Source organism: Sardina pilchardus, chromosome 10, assembly GCF_963854185.1.
Source record: "Sardina pilchardus chromosome 10, fSarPil1.1, whole genome shotgun sequence".
Taxonomy (NCBI): Eukaryota; Metazoa; Chordata; class Actinopteri; order Clupeiformes; family Clupeidae; genus Sardina; species Sardina pilchardus.
In genome coordinates, this window is record NC_085003.1 from 8,063,173 (window position 1) to 8,083,160 (window position 19,988).

General features: G+C 45.4%; 1 protein-coding gene across 2 annotated transcripts in view; it reads left to right on the plus strand.

The window, feature by feature from the left end:
- The window catches only part of prickle1a (prickle homolog 1a), a 24,138-nt gene extending 4,305 nt beyond the window's left edge, over positions 1 to 19,833 (plus strand). Inside the window, exons 1-8 of one of the 2 annotated variants that reach the window (XM_062547805.1) lie at positions 4,607 to 4,680; positions 12,087 to 12,266; positions 14,528 to 14,641; positions 15,442 to 15,579; positions 16,536 to 16,739; positions 16,959 to 17,145; positions 17,246 to 18,112; positions 18,226 to 19,833. In XM_062547805.1, coding sequence (XP_062403789.1) covers positions 12,096 to 12,266; positions 14,528 to 14,641; positions 15,442 to 15,579; positions 16,536 to 16,739; positions 16,959 to 17,145; positions 17,246 to 18,112; positions 18,226 to 19,076 — 2,532 coding nt within the window. In that variant the 5' untranslated portion in view covers positions 4,607 to 4,680; positions 12,087 to 12,095 and the 3' untranslated portion in view covers positions 19,077 to 19,833. Of the gene's footprint in view, positions 1 to 4,606; positions 4,681 to 12,086; positions 12,267 to 14,527; positions 14,642 to 15,441; positions 15,580 to 16,535; positions 16,740 to 16,958; positions 17,146 to 17,245; positions 18,113 to 18,225 lie in introns of those variants that run through there. The other variant, XM_062547804.1, reaches the window with a different exon arrangement.
- Positions 19,834 to 19,988: the final 155 nt, after the last annotated feature.

Consider the following 19,988-nt stretch of genomic DNA (forward strand, 5'->3'; position numbering starts at 1 on the left):
GGCTATTTCCATGTGAAAGTCATCTAATAGCACCATCCACTTCTCACATGCTGGGTTAAAACCAAGCACACACATAAAGGATAGCCCAGAGGAAATCAGGTATGTTTGGACATGGAGCCAGGAGCTAGGCCATAGCGCAGTAAAAATGTCAGGTTTCACCAATAGAGCTTAATGTTGTGCTTCCTTGAGTACTGACTGTCCATCACCACAAGTAAATATGTCGGGGTTAAATAGACTTAAGGTATATTAGAATATATTTCTGGTGCAGTTCTCTCAGCAGTTAAGTAGAAATGTGGGGCCGCTCACCTACAGTATATAGTGGACAAACAATGTATACATTTTAAGTTTAAGTTTCAGATTTCAGGAAATTCAGTACTGTAAATTCATCTTAGTTTGATATGAAAAGAAAAGAGATGATGCAATAATCTTGAACAAGAATGCTACCAAAAAAACATATGTTCTTGTCCTGTTATGTAACTGGGTGCATATAAGGCATCTTAGAACACTTGAGAGGGAACCTGAACAAGTAAAGGCCTGCTCTGCATTGCCTGTTCCTCAGGCTCAGGCCTCGACATCTGGATTGTCCTCACCAGTTGGACGGGACCGGTCAATTCAAACAAATGTATCTTTACTGCAGCCACTTCAAAGCGTGCAAGTATTATGTCATTGCTGGTCTTTGTTTTTGGACTCCCGGCTTCCGCTACGCTGTGGATACATGTGGTTTTACGGTTGAAGCGATGGTCGACCCGAGGCTGGGTGGACAGGTGGGTCAATATTGACCGAGGCGAGCAGAGCTGAGCCGAGCGGCGCGGACGACACATAGCTTGCAGAGCAAACCCCACGGCCTACAATGGTGCGGAGGGATGACAAAGACCAGTCTGTTTGGCCACGGCCCACATGGCAGCCCCCAGAGAGAAGGGGGAGAGCTCGAGGTTCAAAGGGAGCTGTTTGTGTTTGGAATGCTTCTGCGCCACCTTCCTGTTGGAGGCCAGCGGATGAGGAAAAACAGCGGCGAGGAGACAGCCAACCAGATGTGCACTTGCAGGCATCATCGTATCATCATTACACACACACACACACACACACACACACACACACACACACTGATCCAGGCACATACCATATACACACTAACAGACATGCCACAATGGGATGTTGTAGCATGGCTCTGATGTTTGAAAGTATGCCTGATGCAGGGTAGCATGGTATGTGTAATCTGCTCTCTCTGTGATAACAGATGCCCCAGCCTGGTTTCTATTCACTTCCCACAAAAGCCCCTCCAAGATGTTTGGCCAGTAATAGCTCTGGTTTCTATTGACAACACAAAGTGTACTGTGATTCATCGGCCAAAGCATGTCTTTTTGGATTGCCAATCCATAGTGTCTCATCAAATGCTTTGAGCCATCTGCCTTTTGTTACGGTTGGCTTTGACATTTCAACAAGAACTCACCGTGTAAAATAAATCTAAGGTGACTGTTGTAGTAAGCAGGGCCTCGTGATCTAATAGAAGGGACAAATGTTGTTTTTACTGCATAGGCAAAAGTTGATAGAAGATGCTGTGTTTGTGAAACACGGCCTGTTGCATGGAAGTTAAGTTCCTGAGTCAGGAAAAAAAGAGCTCGTCGGCCACAGCCCTAATAAAAGGGGCCCTTTTTTGTTTGACAACAATGGCTATCACAGCTGGTTACTTGGCAAGCAAGGTCATCACAGACCATTGCCATGGTCAACGCGACTGTCTGCTCCCCCCTGTGTCCGTGTCAGGATAAATGGTCCTAATCATGGAACGGTTTCCCCGCAGCTCTATAGCGGGCATACCTGCGATCCATTTCCACATTAAAAGAGTGAGGGGCCAACATCAGAGTCAGGGATGTTTCTCTTAGGGGGCCCCCGGTATAATTCAGCCACTTTAGTCTTTCTCAGTCTTTTTTCTTTTGACTTTACCACCACCCCTAATGACTTAAATTGTGCCCAATTAAGCTGGGCTAAAATGAAGCATCCCCATTTACCCCGGTGACTGTTCCCTCTGTGAGATGCCACTGGAGCATGTGTTTAATTAGCCAGTTATAAAGCACTGTAGTGCAGTGCCTCACCAGGAATGTTAATGATTAGTGGGATCCCGACTGAGAAGCATTTAACTGTTTCGTGCTATTGGCTAAGAGCATTGGCCTGTGTTTTTTCCCCCCTCTCCCCAAGCCCTGTGGCTGGAGGTAAGGCTCCCATGTGTGGGAATCAGGAGCAGCCATCTTGATTTTTATTGGCCCCACCACAGACTGGATTCCCAGGCACTAACACCCACCTACAACCACACAGCTCTGTGCCAGTTTCGCTCTGGGCGAAACACGAACAGGAAATGGTCTCCCTGACATGCTTGGATATAGCACTTATTGTCGAAACAAGGATCAAGGCAGGGAAAGACACAGTGCCAGATGTTATGTATTTGTTGAGTCATTTGGTGCTGTCTTGAAGCATTTAAAAGAAACATATATCCACTATTGAGTGTCACCGAGTCAAGTGCTGTCTTTTTATAGGGATCGACTTTGTGCTTTATGAGAATACATTAAACTGAATTAGTATCTGGTTAGGGTATTATGTATGTCTGTAATACATACAAAAGTTTGCAGTACAAATGATTCCTTATATGAGTTTGATTACAACAATGGAATGATAAACGCCAATGTTGTGATCCTTACAGTTCAATTTATTTATAAAGTTAGCCATACTGAGATGCAGTTGTTGTGTATTATAGTACAAAGAACTTACAGTGATTCGAAATCATGTATATGTCTCTAAGTGTGTGTGTGTGTGTGTGTGTGTGTACAGTTGAAGAGGTCATTCGCCAAGTCTATGTGTGCAGACTGCCACATAGTCTTTGTGGGGTTATAGTGTCAGCCAGTAAAAGAGCTTCCTCCTTTTAATTGCTCAGGGAGCTCTGACGCTTCACTACCCATTGTCCCCAATGAGGTCTGGATTTTACAACTGAGTGAGTGGGTGTCAAGTCAGGGGTAAAATACGATGGCTAAATCCCATGATTTAACCAAGACATCCATATCAATACAGTGTTTTACTTGACGTTAAGACTCACTATGTGGTTGAACATACTTCTGAACATAGATGAAAGTTTTTCTTCTGTCAAAAAACACACAGAAAACAGCCATCAACTGCTAAATACTTTAAAACTTGCTTTAAAACTTTAAAATGTATTAAACCACATGTGCTTTTGGAACTTATAGCCTACTGTTATACCAACTCTGCCAAAACAGTGCACAGTGTAAGCTAATAATACGTTAATAATATTTGATTGGAATTAATTTGAAATGCACTCTAAGTTTTTTGTTAGCCATCCCTCCACCACAAAAAAACAAGGCCATGTACTCACATTACTTCAAGATTTATTCAAATGACACATGTGATTCGGTTTGCCGATTGGTCCAATATAAACTGATTATAGGTCTGTTATTTTTGTTTTATTTCTCGCAAAGGTTTAGCCATGGTCACAGGATGATATATCATCTCCTTAACTGATTTGTTAGATTCACTGCAGGATGAAATGACCTCAAGCAAGGTCAAGTGTGGTTTTCTTACTTATCTCTTTATTTGGCTCTGTGTTTAGACATACGTTTGTCAGGGGAGAGAGCTTTATGTGGCTCACATTCTGCTGAGCCTGGTCTTCATTGGAAGATGTTGTCTAAAGGGTTATCTGAGGGTTATACCAGGAACCACCACACTGTCTGACCTAAGTTTGCCAGTTCCAATCTCCCTAAGTCAATATCAATGCAGAGACAGCTCCACCAGTTGACCTTTTCCTCTCTCAGGCGTAAAGGGCTGTTATTACAGTAGTGATGGGGTTTTATGGTCCTTTATGACTGGCCCTTTTGTTGTGGCTGCCCCCTGATAATGGCCATTGGCAAGTCATTTAAGCCTTGAGACAGTCCTACTTTTATGATAAGATGGCTCTCATCACTGGGTGCTACTCCCAACAAAGGCTGAGGACAGTAGTAAATAGCAATACAATGTAAGGGCATACACCACTCTGACCTTCCAACCAAGAGTCCTCGGTAGTCCTGTTACAGTGCATCTTGTTTCCATGGTTCACTCCCAACATAAGGAAAGCACTTTAATCCATTAGGTTTTTACACCACAGTAGATTAGCCAATTCTCCATTGAGCTTGAGCAGGAGTCATGTCAGAAAAAAGTTTTGTTACTGAAGTTTTGTTATTGAATAATTGTTCCTGAAAGAGTTATGTTAGGCCAATGTAATTACAAGGGCTGTAATTCTTATTAATAGGAATGAGTTCACTTGACCACTGACCAGTGATGGCTGAACCGTACAACTGGGCCAGCCAGGCTCTGATTAAATGTTATTTCTGGGAAGGATTTCGAGATGAGTCCCTCAGGTCTGCTTTTTTTGCTGATCTTCAAGAGCCTGGGGGATTATATTGTCCAAGAATCCAGTGTTATCCACAGTGGTCAGTCTTTAACTGTCGGAGCATGTTAGCAGGCAAGTTCTCTGGGGTGTTGGGACATGTTGGGTCAGAACCTTGGTTTTTGCCCTCTCTCATTCTTCCTTTTACAGTTGAGGTGAGGGCCAGGTGTGAGGTGCTGTTGGGGTCATTGTAGTCGTGACGGTGGAGGGCCATAAAGAAGGGGGGAGATTTACGATTCGCTGGGCGCTCACAAAAGGTCAGAGGTCAGGGATATGTGGCTTGTCTTGTTTTATATTTCACAAGTATCTCAAGTGAACCCTGAACTGTGAAACAAGACCCCTCTCTAACAATAGTTCTCCACTTTTAGTGTGCCACCAGCAAACCAAACTCCCCTCCCCATCCCCTTTTTAGTGGATGTGTATTTGGATAGACTTGGATGTAATAGCCTCTTCATAATGACTTCTTTCTTTTTTATTAAATGTACCATGCGTAGCTGTAAATGATGGGTTAAAATAATGTCGTTTAACCTGAATTGTTTGATTTGAAGTAATCTGTGAATTTGTAAGAGTGGTGTTGGACAAATTGTTTAGTGTCAATGGTCAATTGAAGACTCTTTGTCCTTCCATTAGAACCTGTTAGATCACTGCGATGCATTTCACAGATCTCTTTAGTGTATTGTCATTCATGTCCCCCCCCCCCTCGACTTGCCATTACCAGAAGGCAAAGTTAACAATAATGGTTCACTTTAATGATTGAAGTACTAACCCATCACATTGCAGTCTAATGGGAAATTCAAACATTTGGTTTCTTGACAAAAAGCCATTGGAAGGTATTCCTATTATCTTCAGGATTTCAGGTTGTGCACCCAGTATGTAGGCACCACAGCATTTCATTTTACTCCATGCTTACCTTAAAACACATGAAAGCCCCTCACCCATCCATGCAGGATGTGGAATTGTTTCTCCCTCTAAGACTTGCTAATGTAACAGGGTGCAAACTCTGTCTTTGCACAAAGGACTGCAGTTCAGCCTGGAGCCTGCTGTGAATAGAACTCTGTGGCCTTGACTGCAACAATGGCTTTGTCACATACCTCCTCACAAACCTGAAAAACCTCACTCCTTCTGTCTTTCTCCCATATACTAGTTTTAATGTGTTCACAATGACATACAACCTCAGGTTTTTCAAAAATATATAGTTGAAGTGTTACAGAGTTACAGAGGGCACTGTGAAATGCTGGTCAATTGATCAAAAACATAGTTTTCAAAGGAAGCCTGTAAATCTTCATAGTAGCACACAAGCACCATTGCTACCAGTGTCCACAGCATGATAGTACTCTTGTAGCTTTGCTGTGAAAAGTGAATTGTTTGGGGTCACCAATAAAGACCACCCTGAGGAAAGGGGGATTGGATTTCATAACTTCCTCCCCCGTTTAGGAGACATTGGCTCCGGTGGCCACAACCTGAGCCTAAACTCTGAGCTTTGTTTATTGAAACAACAGGAAGGCCTTCACCTTTTTCACATTCCACAGGAAATGAGGGAGAGAGGATGAGGTCAACTGTCCCTCTACTTTCCAATTCTGGGGGCTATGCTCTCTCAGCTTTGTACATGGAAGGCATGGCTGGCTCTGTTTGAGCAAAATTTAACTCAAGGCCAAGTCAGATGCATGCATGCAACACAAGGCTTTTCCAAGGCTCCTCCGATCTATTTTGTAGCATCAATGGATGACCTGCGGTCATTTTTCTTAGGGCAGCACATTTGGCACAGGACAGAAAGGCTGGTTTTGTTCCAAGTCTGGCCTGGAGCTTTTGTCAGACTCACAATGATTCCAACAGCATTTGTCATTTAATCCCAGGGTGGCGATTCAAGCCTTCAAGATGACTAATGGAATCTGGTTTCTGTGGAGAGTAAATCACAGGAAGGCATATAAAAAGTTTGGACTCATTTTCCCCGAAGGCTATCCAACAACATACATTTCCTCCTACAATCACAAGGTTGATAATGAAACTTCCTCATGGAAGTGCTTGATTTGGATAGGGACGTGTCTCATTCATATGGTAAGCAGGGCTCAAGATTCCATGGAGGGCAATTCTTCCGTCACAGTGGTGTGGACCTGCTGACATCATTGTTGACTTGGGAAGTAAGGGATGGACTTTAGATGAGACCCATTCAGCCTCTTGTAAGAGAGCACAGACTAATTCTGACCTTTGCCATTCACTTCTCACTACAGTGGTCCACCCATGTAAAAACAGAGGGATTAAAACGTAAGACATAGCAGCATCACTGCTGTGAGAAGAAAACCCTAGTTCATTTTGTATTGTTCACAACTGAATCGTTTTCCAGCTACCAAAGTGAAGGATTTCTGCAAGAAGGCAGATTTACATGAAGGTAGTTTACACATGGAATGATGCGTGTGAGCTGTTAAGTAACTCGCAGCAGACGTCAAGAGAGGGAACCCAACCTTTTTTTTTTAGGAAAAATGGAGTTTCTGAGGAAAGCTCAGTTCAGGAGAGAAACTGGAGCTATAGAGGAGGGACGGACTCCCTGGTGGACCTCATTTGAAGAGTGTTTGAAGTGCGATAGGTTGGGTCGCAAAGGGTGAATGCACCATCCTGACTGGCTGAGCCCTGGTTAGGGGGGAGTGGCTCGGAGCTGGCGCTGGCTCTGTGGGACTAGTAGAGTAAAGGAAACAGCCATCTGGTTGACCTGCTCCCCTCCACACACACACACACACACATAGGCACAGACATACAGGCATAGGCGCCGGAGCATGTGACACTCTCTCCCTTTGATATGGGATGTAGTCAAGCTGACAGTTTTGGATGCAAAAGTGCTGGACCAAGGACTGGAGATCGCCTGTCTTGGATGTAGACCATTGTACATGTGGTTGCCATCAAGCCCAAAGACATGTAGCCCAGAGACTTGGAAACATACAGAGGAGACGTGAAAACCTTTGCCAGCCAGGTGTCTGTTGCTCAGTAAGGTAAGACAAATCTTTGGAGTCTGCAGAACATTTGTACAGGGCAGCAAAATTGTTGGGTTTGATCACTATAGAAGTATGGCACTGAGCAGTATTATTGGGAAATATTTGCAAGCTAAATTTTTTGTAATATCAACCTATCAAACTGAAGCCATAAATGAAAGCTTACTTTCCGGTTGCTGGATATCACTATGTAGCATGCAGGGTAACATGACTAGGGGGTGCAAATTCATTAGCTGCGGTTTAAACATAGCTTTGTAGAGTCTGAGAGGTGTCAGGGTGTTGAGGATTGAGGAAGGTGTGCGTATGACCACGCTGGCAGTGTGGTTCAGCTGGATGGGTCTGATGATTGTGGCCAGAGGGTGCTCGTCAGCTGTCTGCCGACAGCACATGTGTGTCAGGGCATGCATGCAGGTGGTCCCTCTCAAGCTGCCTTGCTCCACAGGGGAAAGCCTCATGACCATTTGGCCTTGGAATAATACTCTCCATGATGGATGAGGCCCTGATAGGGTCGGCCGAAATGCTGCCTCTTGCCTTTCCACATTGGGACAGGCTCATCTATCTCAAATGAGTCGTCACAAGTGCCTTCTCTGTTTTGTGTATTTCTGTTCCATGTCTTTGAGTTCAGACTCTTTGAAAGATTTGATATTAAATATTTAGTTTTGGACCCACATGGCAGACACATAAGACATACATGTCCCACATTAGTCTTGCTTTGATGATATTGTAATAGTCATTTTCCATTTCCTTTGTGTCAAACCTTGTAAGCTTTGGGCAATATGCGTCTGCAACGTTTTTGGATGCACTGTAGGGGAAAATAGCACATGGACTCCATTATGAATTGTGCAAGCTGGCTTTGCTGATCCTGTGTTCAAATTTCCGTTTTCTTACAATTTTGCCATCATACCGTGCTGTGCTCTTGAGGCACCAACAAGCCTTTGGTTTAACTTAATACCTTCCAAGAAAAACAAGCCCAACGTGTCTAAATGCAGATCTAGCGTGAAAATTATACCTTCCAACAGAAGCAACAGATACGTCACAAAATGTGCTAGAGCATCTGGTATATGTAGCTCAGACTTGTCATAAAACACTTTTGATGAAAAGAGTAACCATCCTAAGCACTACGTTTTGCCTGATCACTCGAATATACATTGTGATAATCATCTCAGTAGAAATTGTGAGCTTTCATATGACTTGTGCTGTGAATCTGTGAATGTTTTCTCCAGCCAGTGTGGAGAATTCCAGAATTCTGATGTACTACCAAGTATATGTCACTGTCTAAGGACTTGGAGTCGCAGACTTGATTATAAATGAAGGAAAATATCATATGTCTATATACTAAGGCACTTCTTGATTTAGTACGTGCTCAAGGGGTTCCACTCTTCTCAGTGAAGGTGAACACAGGATCATCCGTTGCAACTGCTGACAGATTTTCCCCCAAAGGATTTACTTAAACAAATTAGATGAAGTGGTTTAAGCTTTGACAGATTCCCCCTGAAGGTATTACTTCAACAAATCAGATAAAACTGTAGGAAAAGTGAAGCAGGAACTACGGGCTAAACTAAAGGAGTCTGCAGGCACCGTATGCTCACTCCAAGAAGGTTACAAAACATCATTTTCCCATACTTTTGTGTAAATGCATCTCCATTGTTGAGGGGGTCTATTACCATATGATTTAGGGCTAGTTCTCAGGCTTGATCACCCGATTACCCCCTCTAGGGCCCTTGGACCACCCCCCACCCACCCACTTCTGCCCCTGACTGGGGTCTATAAGCCCACGGTGGGTGGACCTGAAAGATATGCATCTCAGGCTCCCAAAAGCCATGTTAACAAGTACCTCTACAAAAGAGAGGGCCTGTTAAACACTTAGTACAGCAGGGGTTCACAGCAGTGTGGGAGGACACACACACACACACACACACACACACACACACACACACACACACACACACACACACACACACACACACACACACACACACACACACACACACACACACACACACACACACACACACACACACACACACACACACACACACACACACACACAGGAACTGCCCCCAGCCTCTACCTCCCTTCCTTTCCTGCATGCAGGGCCTACACAATCATGGTTGCCAACAGATCATTAAATATATGTTTGTTTTTCATTCAGTCCAGCTGCTAGTATATCCCCACACTGCAACAGAACACGTCTAATCTGTCTCCCATCTCTTGTAATGTTGATTGAATGTGGAAATGGAGGAAACACTGTGGACAACTGCTTTGGGTAGAATTAGCATACTTAAGGATGTGGTTCAAGGGAAGGGCGTCGACCCACTGTTCTTTATTCTTCACTTCAACTTGGTAGGTCTGCCTGCATATCAACGATGAAAATGCTGTATCTGTGTATTCCCTGAGAGAAAGTTTTCAGACTCCTACTCCCCCCTCAAAGAAAAATGGCTGAACAAATGTGTCTACCACAGTGGCACTAGACACGTTTCTTTAATCCAAGTAGCATTCATATTGGCTCACGTTATTTGGAAGTATGTTGCAATAGGAAAAAAAGACATTGGCTGGTCCTGAAAACAGGGTTGGAGTTAGCATATGAATGACCATGAATACAACAAAAGAAGCTTCTTCTTTTGGCCGGGGACCCAATCTAAAGACAGGTTTTTTGGGGCTCTAAATACCAGTGGCCAAGATAACAGGCCTCATCTAGCAGATAAAACAGACAGAAGAAGTAAACAGCTGCCTGATAGAGCAGGCCTCCCTGTCTTCTGTCACTCCTTAATGGAGAACACATCAGAGTAATACACATAAGGCATCGGCCTCTATATGCCACCCCAAGTTCTCTCATTAAGGCTTGAATAAATTTTTGTTTGGGCATTTATCATATTTCTCTGCTATGTTCTGAAAGCTGAGGGCTCCATGGAGGACAGTGGGTGTTGTTGTTGTTGGTGGTGGTGTGAGATATGACTTGAATCTGTTCCCTGTCCTTGAGTGGCCGGTTTATGAATAGCCAGTAGCTGTCGCCTGGGAGGCAGCTAATCATTCATCAGGAGGGCAATGGCATGCGGGGCTATCCGAGAAAGACTCGTCACCCAACGCAAAAGCAGAACAGGGGCGCAGCAGATACAGCTGACACTGTCAACAGTTTGCTCTTGTCGTGTTTTTCTTTTTTTGGTGTATGTGTGTGTGTAGAGGGGTGGTGTGTGTATATGAGCCACACTTTCTGGCAGCCAATGCATGGACAACATTCCGAGGAAGATATTTTTCAAGCCCTGACCATCTTGTCTTGTGTTCTTCAAAGCCAGCAGTCAAGTGTGGCTGGTTTTTTCAGCTGTCTGCCAGGCCCTAGGGGGTGGGAGGGGGGGCAAATGGGTGGGGGAAGCCAGTGCCCATTCTCCATTGAAGCCTCACAGTCAGAAGCCTACAGCCTTGAGCAACAAGCACAACTGGACAGCCATCTATTTCCCCCAATATGCATCATGGGGCTCTTCTATTGCCCCGCTCACTTTCCACAGAAAGGGGCTCACAACTCATAACAGGCTGTGACGCCAACGTTATATAGGGCCATCAATTGTGTGAGGCTGCAAGGACATGGATGTCAAAAAAAACTTTATTGCAGTCATGAGAAGGTGGGCATGAAATAAATCTCCTGGCTGATTGAGCCGTGCTGGAGGGGTGAGGGGGTGAGGGGTGACCCGAGTAGTGGCAGAGAAAACAGCAGCTTCTCCTCATTCCAGTCCGGTCTGCAGCATTGATCTCAAGTGTGGCCCCATCCTCTGTGTGTGTGTGTGTGTGTGTGTGTTTTCTGAGGGGGTGTCTCTCTTTGATCTCGCTGTGCTCCCGTGTCCACCGCCGCATTGCGTCAAGGTCTGATGACCATGTCCGTACACTCCCCTGGCCAGTCTCACCTGTTTGCCTGCGCCCCTCCTGTGAAGTGGCCCCCGGAGATGAAAGGCAGAGGAGCGGGCCTCTGTCCGCACCCTGGCCCATGAGTCTTTCTGGCAGGTTAGAAAACAAGCGCTCAGGCACACAGAGCACGGAGGGACAGAGGGAATCCGCTCTTAGAGACTTTCCATCTGTGACTGGAGTTGTGCATGGCCTGCACTTGCACTGGCAGGCTATGTGGTGCTGGGGGTGCTCTTCTTTTGAGGAGAAAACCAAAAGCATTTTTCTTACTTCTTTGAGATCTACAGTCTGGATGGTGCTAATTATACATGATGCATGATGAGGGGAGATATAAGATATCAAAAAAGACAAAGTATATGGATGAGGTATTGTAAAATATACTCCATTTTAGTAGGAAAGACCAATAAAAATTCCTGACGAATCCCATCATGACAAAGAAGGCTGTATTAAATTGCCGTTACACTAGACAAAATGTCCCTGCGTAAATGTGCTGGAACATGGGAGTGACACCAAAACCACATCAGGCAAGACCTCTGGGTGATGCATCGCCACACTGGCTATGACAGTAAAATGGCGATCTTTTTATAGGCCAAGGCTTTTTATGGGGCTCTCTCTGCGGAGGAGCCAGGTTTGCAAGGATAATTGTGCTTCAAGTGGTGGTGACAATGCAGTCACAGCCCTTATGTGGCATAAATCAGAGTTTGCATGTGTGTGTGTGTGTGTGTGTGTGTGTGTGTGGTGCTTCACATTTGACTAATGTGTTTTTCTTACTTGCTGTGCCGCTGCAGGTCGCTCTGATGAACCTGGAGAACGTAGCCGGTTACCACGGTGCCGTGAGGCCACTGGACATGGAGCAGAAAGTCAGCAAGCTCACCTTTGGCTTCCAGCGGAGCTCCACGTCGGACGACGACTCCGGCTGCGCTCTGGAGGAGTACGCCTGGGTACCGCCAGGCCTGCGTCCTGAGCAGGTGAGGTCACCTCTCGTCATCCCCCTTGCCTTTATTTCCTGTGTGGGAATACTCTTGTGAGGATATAGCACTCTTATAGGGCATTACTTAACTCTCATAGGGCATCTCGTTTGGCTTGAAAACAGAATCCACAGATAGAAACAGAGTCCCATTGTGTTAAAAATATATATACGCGGGCCTACTTTCACAGGGCTAATAATAAAACACTTTAAGGAGAGTTACAGTCATTTTCACATAGATGTCTGTTTCTCGAGGTCACCACATACTATTATCAAATTCATCTAAAAATCCCCTCATGGTGCAGATAACACTGACCAATGTGTTCAGGGCATAAACACACATGCTTAATTAGTCAAACGCTCATTCATGTTTGAGACAGCATTTAGAATGGTAATTCATTTTCATTTCAATTGAGCAGATTCTGTTTCCAAGTCCTCAGCAGTGCTACTCCCACTAATGGTGATGTCATTAAGCCTACACACTATTTTTAACCTCCAATAGTTGGTTATGAGAAGGTCACACTAACTCACACACTTACCCTGCCACCATGTGAATTTTAACAGGCTGCAATAAGAATATTGTTAAAGGTCGCAGGAGAATGGTGACTTTTTTTACCACACGGAACAGATTATTTTAGCCCCCAGATGTACCAATTGGAGAACTGCTGAAACATTAATCAGTATTCCTAGTGGCCCACTGTATAACAGGAAAAGACTTGGAAGTGTATAAAACATTTCATAGATGCGTGTGGATTTTAAATGATCAAAGTGTTGATTTTTGTCAAATCCTGGGACTACTCCCAAAACAGACGATAAAAGCCTCGTCTAAAAATACAGCTTATGTCTTGAGAGTTTGAGGATAGAGTACGTCTTGTTCTATGGGAGGTGTTGGAAATAAAATATTGTGCCAAGTATCTGGAACATTACATTAGAGCCTTACAGTTGGCACATGAGATCCATCAGTCAGAGCGTGGTTCCAATAGCTATCAATTTACACAGCCAGTGCGAGAATGACTCTGTTGGAAAGGCATGTTCTAATTTATAGGAATCCATGTCTATCCCATTCTTTTTCTTATGGAGCAGTTTGAAGCCCCCCCCTCTCTCTCTCTCTCTCTCTCTCTCTATACACACACACACAGGATGTGTGTTTTTTCCTATTTACAAACCCGTTCATGGAAAGTCTGTGAGTGATTATCACGAGCTGGCAGACGCTGAGCCTCGAAGGCCGAGTACCAACCGCTGGCGAACAGCGCACTAAAGCACTGCAAGCCACGTCTTTTTTTCCCCCTCCTCCTCGTTTACAGGCCAGTCCGCAAACACAGTCTGCTTGTGTCTGGAGGCGCTGTGATGTGGCACTCTCCCAAAACAATGGGGGAGGCCCCCTCTCTCTCTCTCTCTCTCTCTCTCTCTCTCTCTCTCTCTCTCTCTCTGCCCACCCTCCTGAGCAGTAGTGCTCTGGGCTGCTGTGAACGAGGGTGATGGGCGAGAAAGGGGCCAGAGCACCAAGAGACCCCTAAAATCCGAACGCGCTGGGGCTTTGTGTAAAAATGCAGGGAATAAAGTCTTATGTCTTTATAGCAGCCATTCCCTGGATTGCCCCTCTGCACATTATGGGTGATCATTGCAGGGGTAAGACGCAGACCGTAAGGGACTGGTGCAGCGCAGGCCTGAGGGGGTGGCGGAGAGGGGCTGGGCTAATAGCTGCATGAAAATGTGCATAATTTACGACGAAGCCTGATTGTCAGAGACTAAATGGCATTCCAGCAGCTTGTCTTAGCTGCAGCAGAGATGGACACTTCACTCTACTCACAGGAGGAGTCAGGCACATTCGGCCTCTTTATCTGAGGCCTATAATGACCCGAGCTCGTAAAGCACTCTCCCCTCACTGCACTCGGGTCAAAGAGCCAACGGGGCAGTCCAGGCAAGCAGCTCTGTTCTGGTCAGAGTGACAACTAGAGGCTGCCCCCCCCCACCCCAACCTTCCTGGTATACTGCTGAAGAGACCATAATGTTTGTTATGATTGGATGATTGTACAACTATTTTTGGACATTACTTAAAGGTCTTTATTTGAACAATAATCATGTGACGTGAGCTGCCTTTTGTCTTTGCTTTGAAGTTAGTTGTGTGGGAAATTACATAGACGTTTTCAATTTTATCTTCCTTTTTTTTACCGTCAGTGGTCATGCTGTTTTTTTTTGCACACACTTCATCATGCTCTGTTTGCCTCCACACAACTGAGGGTTTCTGACCTCTTCCCACAGGTTCAGCTGTATTTCTCCTGCCTGCCTGAGGACAAGGTTCCCTACGTGAACAGCCCTGGAGAGAAATACCGCATCAAGCAGCTCCTGTACCAACTGCCTCCCCACGACAATGAGGTATGAGTAAAATCTGAAGAAGGTGCACCATAAAACTATGCTACAACAGGCTCACACATTAGTAAAAGTGTAACGGGCAAGGATTTGCAAGCCCACTAACATTTTTCCCACCCTCAAAGACCTCAAAGACACCCTTGAACCTGTGCTGGCTGTGGGATGCTTTGTTACGACTGGTGAAACCCTGTGATTTTCAGGCCTGCTTAATGGCCACAGCATTCCCGGTGGTGCCATCACAGAGGGGATCTTTGTTTTCATCTGCCGTCTCAATGGGTGCCGGCACCATAAGAATGAGACTCTTTTGACTTGACTTTATGATGTTTGCTGGGGAGGACTCTGCTCGCCATGTGGTGTGAAGATTCCTGGCATAACATCAGTTTACAAGCAGAGGCTGATGCGGCAGTATATGTTAAGCTGATGGGTTGGGGGGTTGGCGGTTGTATGCCATCTCTGTTTACTGGGGCAAGACAGCCCCGATTGTACATCTCCGCTTGTTTTTTCCCCTTTTCTGTCATCCGTCTCTTGATTTCACTCTAAACATAGAGCTAGTTTGTGTAAACGTCCCTTTCACTCTCGTTAAGGCTTTGGCTGGTGTTTAGTGTGGAGATGGGGTTGAAGAGAGGAAGGGTGTTTGTTAAACAGCTGAAAAACAGGAGGTGGTGTAAACTGAGGTCAGACCGTGTCGTTATGGTCCTCACCCCAGTTTTGTGGCGAAAGGTCATTGTTAGCCTGTGTGCCAAAAGACTACTTTCTCATGTGTTTGACAAAGCCAACACTCGTCTCCCTCTATTTATCTCTCCCAGGTGCGGTATTGCCAGTCCCTCAGTGAGGAAGAGAAGAAGGAGCTGCACATGTTCAGCGTGCAGCGCAAGAAGGAGGCGCTCGGCAGGGGGACTCTGAAAATGCTGCCCAGGACAGTGGTACATGCCATCTGTGATCATGTGAGTATCAGATGCACTGCTCAGATGCACTGCTTGATCTTCTAAAACAAAGTATGGAAACATTGATGCAAACATCTGTTATTGAATGCTCAAAAAAAGGAGTTAATCAACGTTGACATCGTCAAGGCGATTCTGATGCTCTAGATCCTCCCCCCCCCCCCCCCCCCTTTTGACTGGTGCAATCACAAACATATCCTCTAGTGTCTACAAAACAACACAGCCTGTCTTCTCTCACTCAAACAAAAGTATCATCTAAACTCTGTGCTGATTCTATACTTAATATATTCAAAAATAATATCCCTTAGGCCTTATAATGCTAAAGAGAAGCCTGAGGGAAAACCATTAAACCCTATGAAAGCATATCCCTCTGAAGCGGCCAAAGTTCACTGATGGGGTAAAAGGCCCATGCCTTCCCTTTAATTTCATAGCCATTCTGACCCTCTTTAGTCGTCCAATTGTCGTAGAATCCAAGTGAACAAGCAAGCTTGTGTCCCCACATGGCACACATACATAAGGGAAAACAGACCACGGAGCTCGCAGCCATAATTCCTTCTGACAGGGGATGCCACATACTGCCTTGGCTCCAGACATATGGAAGGGGATACAACACCACCGTTATTCACCAGCAGGCCACTGAAATGCTGTGGCCATATGACACCCCAGTTTCCAGCGATGCCTCCATATTTAATGACAGGAAACGACTGTGGATGTCATCTCGTACCAGCCGTGGTTGCAAAGAGGCATGGAGCATGCCGTTCTCCCAAGCCACACGTAGACCTGCTATCATTTACTGTTGAGGGATATAGCCAGCCAGGGAACTGAAGAGGGAAAAACATGGTCGCATATAGTGATACAGGAACTGTCAAACCGATCACAATTCCAACCATTCGAATTCAGAAATTTAAATGATTTCTATGAATCCTGGATCTCATGGACTGGTTTTCTTTTCTTCACAGTGTGGGGAAAGCATCAATGGTGGCGAGATGACCGTTTTTGCCTCCAGAGCTGGGCCTGCACTCTGCTGGCACCCTGCCTGCTTCGCGTGCTCAACCTGCAACGAGCTCCTGGTGGACCTGATATACTTCTACCATGAGGGCAAGATCCATTGTGGTCGTCATCATGCAGAACTACTGAAGCCTCGATGCTCAGCCTGTGATGAGGTGAGTCTACATCCACTATTTGGCACTAACATCCATGAAGAAGCCTAATTAAGGGCTTAATTTCAGCCAAGTCTTTTCTTCTGTATATTTGTTGCGACTTCAGAGAAGTTAATAACAGACTAGACATACTGGAGTGAGACTTCGCCGAGAGTTGACAGTTTTTCCAACATTTGTGAAATACAAGCTTTGCCATCTAACTGAAACTCTGCACCCTCCCAGATCATCTTTGCTGACGAATGCACAGAGGCAGAGGGCCGCCACTGGCACATGAAGCACTTTGCCTGTTTTGAGTGCGAGACCATTCTGGGTGGGCAGAGGTACATCATGAAGGATGGACGGCCGTACTGCTGTGGTTGCTTTGAGTCTCTCTATGCAGAGTACTGTGAGGCATGTGGAGAGCACATTGGTAAGTCCTCTTGCCCTGTACTTTGTTGACTTTTACCTATTGAGTATACATACCACAGATTCCACCAGGTTGTAATCAATACCCCTACTCCCAACTACAGGTGTGGACCATGCTCAGATGACATATGATGGCCTTCACTGGCACGCAACTGAGACATGTTTTAGCTGTGCCCAGTGTAAGACTTCCTTGCTGGGCTGCCCTTTCCTTCCGAGACAGGGGCGGATTTACTGCTCCAAGGCCTGCAGCCTGGGAGAGGACGTCCATGCTTCAGACTCCTCAGACTCGGCCTTCCAGTCAGCACGGTCTCGCGAATCCCGCCGCAGCGTGCGCATGGGAAAGAGCAGCCGCTCAGCAGACCAGTGCCGACAGTCGCTGCTCTTCTCCCCTGCTGACAACTACAAGTTCCCGGGTTTCTCTGGAAATGCAGAGGACACGCTGTCTAACAAGCTGTCTCAGCTCAGCTTTCCCGATGGCCACTTCTGGGGGAACAGGGAGGAACAGGAGCAGGAGGCCCCTGAGGACCACGAGGAGTGGGCTGAGCATGAAGACTACATGACCCAGCTCCTACTCAAATTCGGAGAGCACGGTGTATTCCAGCAGCAGGAGGACGCCAGGCCAACGGAACTGTGGATGAATGAGTCGGAGGTCAAAACGAAGGCTGAATCCAAGCCAGGCGGTGGTGGCAGCAGCAGCAGCCAGAGCCTGGCTAGTAAGAAGTACCAGGTGGACATGTACTGGGCTCAGTCCCAGGATGGCCTGGGAGACTCGGCTTATGGCAGCCACCCTGGCCCTGCAAGCAGCAGGAAGATCCAGGAGCTGGATCTGGAAGAGCATGGTGCCAGTGGCTTCAAGCGGAATGATAAGCAGTGGTACGACGACTCTCTGGAGTGCATTACTGATGAACTGAAGCAGAACACGGCGAGTGTGAGGGACTCAATGGACTCTTTGGCATTGTCTAATATCACAGGTAAGATCTAAGACCACTGCTCAATGCATTTCCTATATTAGTGTCTAAACATTTTAGATGTTCTATTCATTTCAGCTAAATTTTTTATCTGACTGATCTTTTGATAATTGCAGGAGCTTCGGTTGATGGTGACAGCAAAGATCGCCCCCTACTTTACTCATTACAAAACTTTCCTGAACTTGAGGTAGAGGACTGTGAGAAAACCAGCAACATGGGAACACTCAATTCCTCCATGCTCCACAGGAGTGCCAACTCCCTCAAGAGCATGACCTCCGAGCTGGAGCAAGAGGAGGTAGTGGAGGAAGAGCAGGAAGAGGAGGTGGTGCCACTACCGGAGGCGAGGCCCAAGTTACCTCACCTGCCGGTGCTGCGTAGGACCCGATCGCAGTCCAAGCCCCAGCAGGTGAAATTCTCAGATGAAGTGGTGGACAATGGTCGCTACAGCGAGCTGGAGGTGCGCCAGCCACCAATGAGTGAACGGACTCGCAGACGCGTGTATCAGTTTGAGGAGCCAGACCAGCGGCAACACCAGCATCACCACCGACACAGGCGGCGCAGGAGTCGCAAGTCTCGTTCGGACAACGCCTTACACATGCCCCCTAAAGAGAGGGCCCGCGTCTACTTCAGAGAGGACCACCACAGGCACGGAAACGCACAGCAGTATGGACAGCAATCCCAAGCCCATGCTGCCTCTGACTATGGTCTGCAGAACCCAGCTGTGGAAAGGTTCCTGGGGCTCTATGGGGCTGAGGATGATGACTGGTGCTCCACCTGTTCCTCTTCTTCTTCCGAATCAGAGGAGGAAGGGTTCTTCCTGGGCCAGCCAATTCCAAAGCCAATTAGGCAACCCAGGTACCATTACTACGCTGATGATCTACCCAGCCAAGTGTCTCCCAACTTTGGCCCAAGAACAAAATCCAAAAAGAAAAGGGGACACAAGGGGAAAAATTGCATCATTTCATAGATCAACTATAACTTCTATTAGATTTTATTTCAGCTTTCTTCACTCTGTATAATACTACGCTTTTTTCAAAGACCTGCATTGATTTCCTTATGTTAAAGTTGATGGGGACTTGAGAGGCCCGGTTGAGCTCTATAACTGTGTTTACACTAAACTCCCTGTTTGACAATTGTAGGAAACCTGAACATTTGTCATATTCCAAATGTCTCCTTGTATGAGTATCAATGTATCAATGTGAGTATCAATGAAAACATTTTAAGAACATTTTTGCATTTGAGTATGCAACTTCAGTTGACATTTACTAATAAGTAATAAGCATCATTGGCAGGTTTAAAGTATATTTATGAAACAGCATTTACAAACTGAAATTCTTATTTAACAGTGCAAATATTAATGTATATACTGTAAAGTTAAGATGTAAAACTGATATTTTTATATCCCTGAGTTTCAAAAGATGTTTTTATATGTTCTGGCTACAAGTAATAGTTTTGGACCTGCAGTAATGGTTTTGAGTTCTGCTTTTGTTAATCAGGGTTTTAAAAATAATAAAGTAACATATGGTCATTACTTCTGACCCATGCCATCGTCATGTATGAGTTTCTTTTGTACCAAGGCCATCAACAGGGTCAAAAACTTTGTATTATCTCAGGCCTAGTCGGGTTGAATTGTATTTAAGGGTAATAGTATATTGCAAATAGATCCATATAATCTGTATAAATGTAAAAACATGGAAAAGAAGGCTAATAAAATAAATTCATAATAAAAGTATATCATTACACACAAACATGTATTTGTGTTGAAGCTATGGAGGTTTCATATAAATTTGATGGTAAAAAAAAAATCTGTTTGCTTTTCATCATGACCATATTTTGAACATTTCTAATAGTGGCCTGGCCATTTTCTTTTGCTTTAACA